At 43.3% G+C, this 9,628-nt stretch overlaps 1 protein-coding gene across 6 annotated transcripts in view; it reads right to left on the bottom strand.

The window, feature by feature from the left end:
- LOC109837532 (methyltransferase-like protein 6) overlaps positions 1-9,628 on the bottom strand; it is a 38,348-nt gene that overhangs the window by 13,659 nt on the left and 15,061 nt on the right. For 5 of the 6 annotated variants that reach the window (XM_020405821.1, XM_020405822.1, XM_020405819.1 and 2 more), the window contains exon 7: positions 9,468-9,586. In XM_020405821.1, coding sequence (XP_020261410.1) covers positions 9,482-9,586 — 105 coding nt within the window. In that variant the 3' untranslated portion in view covers positions 9,468-9,481. Of the gene's footprint in view, positions 1-8,157; positions 8,177-9,467; positions 9,587-9,628 lie in introns of those variants that run through there. The other variant, XM_020405823.1, reaches the window with a different exon arrangement.

Here is a 9,628-nt window from a genome sequence, read left to right as displayed (position 1 = left end):
TGTCTCAAACCCGACCGCTACAGTGTCCGACCCGCTACAGGTCCGACCCGCTACAGTGTCCGACCCGCGCTACAGTGTTCGACCCGCTACAGTATTTGACCCGCGCTACAGTGTCCGACCCGCGCAAAAAAATAAAGTTTTGACTATGCTGTGATATGAATCTGAAAAGTCTCAAAACATAAAAGTTGTAGATCTCTTCGTCATCTTTCCAACGCATCCTGAATCAGTCTAATCGGAGGTCGTACGAAAGAGTTATGACCAAAATACTGAAGATATCTCAAACTAACCCGTGCAGCGGCGGGTCGGATCAGTCCGACCCGCGCGGCGGCGGGGCGGATCCATCCGACCCGCGCCTACGCGGGTCAGATCAGTCCATCTCGCGCCCAGAACTGCTCGTAACCTCCAAAACGTATTTTTAGGCTGTTTCGATCGGTTTCTTCTGTTCCAGAGGTTCATAACTGCCTAAATATCATCCCCAAACGTGGTTAATCAGTTATTAACTGAAGATAAGGCCAAATAACTTGTTCTCATCTAAATAACCGCTTCCGAAGCCCTATAAATATAAGCATAGGGCCTCCTTTCAGCGGGGCGGAGTTATTATCAAGACGAGGAGGTGCTGCCGGATTGTGAAGTCAAAGGAGCACGAATCTCAGCGAGGGTTGACAGATCTTAGCGAGTTCTTCGGCATAAAGAAGGAGAGTTCGAGAGATCCGACGCCCGTTCCCGTCCGTCCCTTGAGATTAGGCTTGGTCTTAATCTCGAGAAGAGCCCTGATTTCGCTTGATCGATCTCAACGCTTCAAATCAAATACTTCCTTGGTGAAGACGAAGCTCTGCTGAATTTTTCATCAACCGGATCCAGATCAAAGGCAGTCCACGGATAAACCCCGGCACAGGCAAAGACACCCACGCAAGCAGAAGACCGATAAACGATCTCCCTGTGTTTGTTTGATAAAGTTATAAACTTGTTTTATTTTCATTGTGTAAGGAGATCTTATAAAAAGATCAACTTTTTATTTTATTCGAGTTTATTGTAATGACTAAAGTTGTAATAGATTCGATAGCAATGAAAACAGCAACTTTTGACGCAAACAAACTAGCGACCACAGTGGGTCACTCCAATTTGCAGGTCACTCCAATCCGACCCGCTAATTCGCAGGTCACTCGAATCCGACCCGCCGATTCGCAGGTCACCCAGATCCGACCCGCCAATTTGCAGGTCACTTCAATCCGACCCGTCAATTTGCAGGTCACTTGGATCCGACCTTCCAAATCGCAGGTCACCCAGATCCGACCCGCCAATTCGCAGGTCACTTGGATCCGACCCTCCACTTTGCGGGTCACCCAAATCCGACCCTCCGACCCGCGGGTCACCCAAATCTGACCAGCGCCAGAGTCAAGGCAGAAGATGTTCTGCACCTATTTCGTTGATCCCTGTGAGTTCCGCATCTCTGGTGGAGCCTCGTGACAGCATAGACTTGCCCCGTTTCAAGATAAGGATGACGGATCGTCTAGGTCCTTTGCATAAGGATCAAGACAAGGTTGCGATCAAAGAACGCTTGGGCCTAGTGACTGAACCCCGAGCAATTATTCGAGCTGGGGGTCGCACACGGAAAACTTTTGTAATTGACCGCCTCGGACGACGAATTAAACTCCAAGAGCCCGTCGAGAGTTCACGCTCACAAATGCGTGACTCTAAACGCGTGACTCTTGAGAACGCTAACAAGGAGTTGCATACTCAGAAGAAAACACGTAAGACAAATGAACGCGTTATACCTGAGGATTCATGTAAACAGGCGATAGGTTGCTCTGACGGTAACGTCAATGAGTTGTACTATCGGGCTGGGGGTATGAACAAGTCTCGGAAGAGATATACCCGAGAAATAAAATCTTACTGCCCGTGCACCGAACTAATCGAGGCAGTATTATCAGCGTGTAGCCGCCCCAAGACCACTCCGCAGAAGGTCTCGGTATTCGAGAGGATCTCCAACGGAATAGCTAAGTCCAGACCAAAACATCTCCGTAAGAAGCGATCGGCTGTTCATGATGACGAACTTCCAGAAGTCACAATTAACATGGCTGATAAGGGAAAGTCGATTCGACCTTCTAGTTCTGACCCTCTCGTAATCAGGGACCACTAGACGTAGGGACTACCAGAGAATGCAGAGAGGTTTATCATCGGATGATGAAGCATCAGATGCTAACTCGGTAATCGCTTCTGATAATACGGTATCCACTCCGGGACAATCTCACGAAGTGTTCATGATCAACACCGAGCAAGTAGCCAAAATGGTCGAGGATGCCTTGGCCAAACAGAAAGAGGCATTCAAGATCGAAATGAAAATGGCTATGCTACGGATGAGGAAAGAGCATGACCAACAAATTTGGTCTTTGTCAAATCAGCTAGGTGAATCCAGTCGTCGTAACAATGTCAGCCAAGCAGCTAGCGATTCAGACGTAGATGAATACATCAATGCTGATGACCCTCCCATTGACCAGAACGCTGGGGGTGGCCCTACTAAAAACAACGACGCTGGGGGTGGTCCTACCAATAATGACAACGCCGGGGGTGGCCTCGTTATCCCTCTTAAGAATCGTCCAAAACTAGATGCGAGCAAGGACGAAAAGATGAGTGACCTCGAGAGAAAAGTCAACGCTCTAATGTCTGCTCGAGAGGTAAAAAGGACCGGCATTCCATGTCCCTATCCAAGAGAATGGGACTCGATCACGTATCCGGCGAAGTTCAACCTGATTAACTTCACGCCGTTTGACGGGAAGAGTTCGCCCACACAACATCGTTCAACCTGATTAACTTCACGCCGTTTGACGGGAAGAGTTCGCCCACACAACATCTGATCTACTTTAAATCCCACTTGGGCATGATCTCCGGCAATGAAGCCTTGATGGTTCGGTCATTCGTTGGTACCCTTCGCGGGCCGGCCTTCGATTGGTACCGCCGTCTCAAGCCCGGAAGTATTAACAACTAGAACGATATGGAGAGCTCATTCCTCGGTAATTTCTTTGACGATGATGACGAGGTATCCATCAGGATACTTTTCGATGAGAAACAAGAAGATGACGAGACAGTCGACGACTTCGTCAAGCGCTTTCGGAAGAAAGCAATGAACTGCCGAGATCCGATCACGAAGGACTTCATCCTCCAGACATGTCATAACAACCTATCTATTGAGATAGTGAAAGTTATAGGAGTCGCACCGTCCAACACTTGGAAAGAGTTGAAGACGCGCGGAGAGCGGGCCGAATGCTTCCTCCGAAGAAAGAAAGCCGAGAGGAGCCAACCGACGGCGAATCTTCCGAACTCAAACTTCGCCTCCGAGAGGAGCCAACCGACGGCGAATCTTCCGAACTCAAACTTCGCCTCCCGTGGTAAAGAAAAGGCACCTGCAGCAGCTGTTGACACTAATCAGACGTCGCAACAGCATCCCCGAAGACAGCAGAAGACTTCGGATTCGAGGCTCCAAAAAGAGTACTCATTCAAGGACGAGGACGTTCCAGCCATCTTCGAGACCCTTCTTGAAAACAACAAGATTAAGCTTCCACCCATCACAAATCAGGAGGAAGCTGATAACATTTTGGATCCAAAGTATTGTGCGTACCACAGGAGGATCCTCCATCCCACCAAGGATTGCTTCGCTCTCAAGAATAGCATTCAAACCTTGGTTGAAGCCGGCGTTATATCGCTCAATTAAAGATCAAGCTGCCACCCATCACAAATCAGGAGGAAGCTGACGGTACTGCGGATCCGAAGTACTGCGCGTACCATAGGAGGATTCTTCATCCCACTAAGGCTTGCTTTACTTCAAAAAATATCATCCAAACCTTGGTTGAAGCCGACGTCATAACGCTAGGATAAACCAAATGAGAACAGCAACACTCCAACAAGTATAAGAGTATAAACTGCTCCTTCTCACACTCCAAAGAGTATATGAGTATAAACTGCTTCTCGGTCATCCAACTAAGTACAATGTTAAACCCGATTTCGCAAAGGAAACTGGGGGTGGATGATTTATGTAACGGGAAGTTCCTAGAGAATCTTATATTCTTAAGGATAACCCGAACATGCTACTGAGGATAACGTACTCCTCGTTACACCCAGTTTTGCAAAGAAAGCTGGGGGTGGATAATTCATGTAACGGGAAGTTCCCGGAAGAATGTTAAATGTAATATTCTCAGGGATAACCTGATCATTATGAACAAAGTGATAAACACTAAACTCCTACTATGACTTCTGAATACTCTTTTGCTGAGATGAGATTTGATCACTTCATTAGATCAATCTTCCCTCACAAAACTCTCATTGGTACTTAACGACTCACGGTCTCCCACCACAAAATCCCTCACCGATCAAACTAATTGACGGTAGGACCACCAAAATTTTTTCCTGTTTAATCCATTCAAACTCCCACTATGCTCGTGCACTCAACACTTTCATGGTTAGAGTCCGGATATAATGCTTAGAATTTTGATCTGTCAATCCTTGACGAAATGTCAAACCCCTTCGTGCTAAGTCATTATCACTTAACACCAAGAACCCCTACTGAGTGATTTGTACAAGTCAATACTCCCACTGTGATTTGTACTCCCACTCTCACTATCCACTTGGTCAAACCTTCCTACAGTTAGAACCACAGTCAAAATCCCCTCTCGATTCCTTCAATGAACGAGAGGTCCACAAATCAAGTGATCAAACCTATAAAAATTAGGGTCATCTCACACTCCCACTCTCACTTTGTCAAACCTTCCTACAGTTAAGACCACAACTAAAATCCTCCTCTCGATTCCTTCAATGAACGAGAGGTCCACAAATCGAGCGATCAAATATTCCTACAGTTAGGGTCGCCTCAAACCTCCCACCTGGTCAAACCTTCCTACAATTAGGACCAAAACCACAATTCCCTCTCGAAAAACGAGAAATCCATCTTTAGTTCGGTAATCAAACCTTCCGACAGTTAGGGTTATCCGAATCTTTTTGATTCTCGGAGTGGAGATCCCACTCTTAGTTTCACATTCCCGGATTCTTAAAGTGGAGATCCCACTTTGAGTTTCCTCTTACAACTGGAGATGGAATATAAAATTCTTCCTCTTCAGCTTTGGGAGATAGAATATAAAATTCTTCCTCTCCCGCTTCGGGTTCGTCTTTGTCTCAAGAGAAGACACCACCTTTTCAACTCCTAAAATCCGTGCCTCACAGGCACGGGGAATTTTATCCCGAGTCCTGAGTAGGGATAAGTCAACGCCTAACACGCGTTGCCGGTTTAGTCTTTCACCGATTGAAAAAGACACCAAAATCCAGTCTGGAGAATTTTATCCTGAATCCTAAGCAGGGATAAGTCAACGCCTAACACGCGTTGCCGGTTAGTCTTTTGCCGTGAAAAGGACAAAAGCCCACATATTCGATATTGTGGCAGGCCGTTATTAATAACGCCAAAATCCGCGACTCACACGCGCGGGAAATTTTATTCCGAACCCTAAGTAGGGATAAGTCAACGCCTAACTCGCGTTGCCGGTTTAGTCTTTCACCGATTGAAGAAGACACCATAATTCCAATCTGGGGACTTTTATCCCGAAGCCTAAGTAGGGATAGGTCAGCATCTAACACACGTTGCCGGGTAGCCTATTCCCGTAACAATGGCGAAGTCTACGTATTCAATATTGTAGCATCAAATCTAAGGAAGTTCATTCCTTTAGCACAACGTCACATGCGGAACGGACTTAAACAATTCGCATGCGAGCCCGATTCAAACGGTAATCGGTAAAGACACGCCAAAACCGTTGAAGGCTGAGGGTTTGCCAAAAACCTTAAAGTCTACGTCTGATACACGTCGCTGTTTAGTCTTTTCACAGGAGAAAGACGAAGTCTACGTATTCAATATCGTAGCACTAAAAGAGTTAACTCTTTTAGCATAACGTTACATGCAGAATGGACTTAAACAATCCGCATGCTAGCCCGACTCAAACGGTAGTCGGTAAAGGCTTATCAAACCCGTTGATGGCTGAGAATTTGCCAAAAATTCTATAAATACGAGTCATTGACGTATCAGCTTTATTAGTTGGTCTCATGACTTGAACATCCAACAAACTTCAGGATAAGATCCACACGTGCAGATGAGTCAGCTTTAATAGTTGGTCCTGCAGCTCAACATTTGGGACCGCCACGCTCCAATACCTTAAGAGCTTAAACTATGTTAACGCCGGACAACGCATTACAGTGAAGGTCGATGCTGGTCGAAACATCAACAATTTCGCCAAAATAAGACAAAGGATGATTCCAGGGAGTTCAATCGCATTCAGATATGAATTTCTAATGAAGATGATCAGTTCAAAGACAACTCAATGGCACGAGCTAAGTTCAGAAACTTACACACCAATCTCAGTTCAAGATTTCGACAACAGTCAGACGATAAACACAACGCCGGAAGAACTTCATCTATTCGACGAAACAATGAATAGATTGAAGGCTGAAGAAGTTAAGAATTGAGGTGGTTTAAGGTCACTCTACGAAATTGAGGAGATGGCCTATCTTATCCAAAGCATTCCAACTCTACGAAATTGAGGAGATGGCCTATCTTATCCAAAGCATTCCAGACTCCTCTATAAAAGAATGAGTGTGAAATACTTTGGAGGGGGTATCTGTAGGCGTATAAAAATGCCTATAGGTTCCTACACACAGCTCGGGACGAAATGCAGACGATAAGCGTCATCATCCAAGTCAGGAAAGGATTGTCTGGCCCCGTGAAAGCTAGCGAATATACAAAGTGAGTCATTGGAGTGTACAAGTCACCGGAATGACGAAATACGCAATACAAGTTCGGAGAAGTCAGAAAGTGTCGAACACCTCAAAGTGGCCCACAAAAAGAAGAGGCATTTAGACCATGCTATGATTTGAATCTAAAGAAGTTCAAAACATGAAAGTTGTAGGTCTCTTCATCATCTTTCTAACGCATCTTAGATCACCTCATTCTGAGATCGGATGATGGAGTTAGAGTTAAAAATACCCAAGATCATTCAGGCCGTTTTACACCAGCGAGACACAATCTGTGTCTCGGAGAAAATAAAGATTTTGGCTATTATGTGGTTCTAATATGAAGAATCTTAAAACATAAAAGTTGTAGGTCTCTTTGTTATCTTTCCAAAACATCTTGAATCACCTTAATAGGAGGTCAGATGAAAGAGTTAAGACTAAAATACCTGAGATAGTCCAAGCAGTCTCGGACATGTACGAGACAGTCGAAGTGACTCGCGCCCATGTCAGCTCCCGACGTTTTTTCTGATAAGATTGGCTTCTAGAACTCCTTGGGGTCATCCATAAACATGTGGGGATATCTTTAAACATGTGGAAGTTGTTACACAACCGAAAATCCACCTAAACGGATAATAACGGTTGTTCTTTGATCCTATCCACAAACACAGCATTCCTATCCACAAACACGGCATCTAAAGCCTATAAATACACCCCTAGCACCCTCATAAAATCAGATCTGAAGGGAGCCACGAATTTCAGAGGAGCTAGGGTGAAGATCTGGAATTTTACCAAGAGGACGAGGTGCTGCTGGATTGGAGAGTCAAGGAGCACGAAGCTCGGGTGTTCATTTCTCAAGGGCGGAGTTATTATCAAGACGTGGATGTGCTGCTGGATTGAGGAGTCAAGGAGCACGAATTTCAGCGAAGGCAAATCAGATCCCGGCGAACTTCGGCATAAAGAAGGAGCTATTCGAAGGATCTGAACCCCGTCCGTCCGTCCCTTGAGATTAGGCTTGGTCTTAATCTCGAGAAGAGCCCTGATTTCGCTTGGTCGATTTCAGCGCTTCAAATCGAATACTTCCTCGGCGAAAGCGAAGCTCTGCCGAATTTTCCATCAACCGGATCCAGATCTAAGGCGGTCCACGGATAAACCCCGGCACAGGCAAAGATCCCACGTAGGCAGAAGACCGATAAACGATCTTTGCGTTTGTTTTGACGAGAGTTGTAACTTTTTATTTTCATTATGTAAAAGTCTTATAAAAAGATAATCTTTTTGTTTTCATTGTAACGACTAAAGTTGTAATGAATACCGCAATGAATACAACAATTTTCGACGCAAACATGAGGTTGTTTGACGATGTGCAATGGAGACAACCAATGCACCATTAAGGAAAAGTGGTAAGATTATAGTTGATCTGGAAAGTAAGACGAAAATAGGCATAAGAGAACTTGGTTGGAACAAATTAAGAATAAAATAGTAATGAACTTAGCAGTGGAGGTAGCTCTTAGCACAGCTCAATGGAAGAAGAAGATTCATGCAAACCTACCACAAAATAATCGGGCTAACAAAGACTCTTGTGGTTTATAAGCATCTTCATAATCATAACCGTTATCATCAACAATCTAATATTTTTACCTTCAAATTGGATTCATCACTTACAGACGACAGTTTGAAGTCAAAAAACCTATTAGATGAATTAACCGAACATTGACTCCTGACTACGAATTCAGAGCGAAGAGGTCCAGAGCTCTCCATAAGAAAATCATTGTAGTTTAGGAAACACAGAAGTGAGTTGGTCAGGAGATGTGGCAATGGTTTAGATGAAAGGGATAGCGGAGAAAGGTGCTGCAGAGAATTACATTCCTAAGGCATAAAAGAAGCTAAAGAACAAAATAGAACCACGCTTCAGTATCCCATGCATCAAGCATCACCATAAATATTTATATATTCTACATTTAACATAGAAATTAGACATACTACTTTCTTTCAGACGACGGAACATGGAGCCTTTAAGAAAATACAACAAGATTAACTAAATAGGGATTTTAGCATATAGACACTATGTTTTATGAAAATATACATATTCCACAATATTTTTCACCCATCTTTTTGAATATTTTCATATGACTTATATTTTTCAGTTACCAAGCAACTATTCCCCACTATCATCAATAGTTAATGAAATTTGAATTAATTGATATTTTGGTATTTTGATACACCTTTAAGCTAATCATTAAATTAATTGGATTAAGAAGATTAAGCTCATCTATTTTACTCATTTTAGAAAGCATAATGCTTTAGTTGTCCATTTTAATGGAAGCTTTAATCAAGTAACATGATTTGTTTATTTATTTACATATTTTTGATAGCATGATAACATTAATAAAAAAAGTTAGCTTTACCGTATACCATACCCAGAAAACTATGCTTTTACTGTTAAAAAACATCATTTTTATTCAAAATTTCTATTAGGTAACAAAAGGGGTTAATAAATATTTCAAGCACAAAAGGCTCATGTACGAAAATACTAATAGGGAAAATTATGCTTAAAAAGCACAAAAGAAGATATGCTAGAATCCTTTGAACTAAATGTAAAATTATAGAAGGGTCAACAAACATAAGTGTCATTCTCATAAACACAGAGTATGTCTTAACAGTAAATTCTTAACAGTAAATACTAATGTAATACTAGTTTAGAACATTACCTAAACAGCGTTGTTCATTCAAGTGTGGGTTTCTGAAATTTTCCGTGAACCCAAATCCTTTGCATCTTCTTCCCACTTCGGCGGTTCACTAATCTCACACAACAATACTCAAGCTCCAACTACATTGTTTCAAAAACAGCTACATTAACAAGATATTTGAA

Source organism: Asparagus officinalis, chromosome 4 (genome assembly GCF_001876935.1).
Source record: "Asparagus officinalis chromosome 4, Aspof.V1, whole genome shotgun sequence".
NCBI lineage: Eukaryota > Viridiplantae > Streptophyta > Magnoliopsida > Asparagales > Asparagaceae > Asparagus > Asparagus officinalis.
Note: the sequence above shows the minus strand (reverse complement) of the source record. Positions and strands in the feature narration are given on the sequence as shown.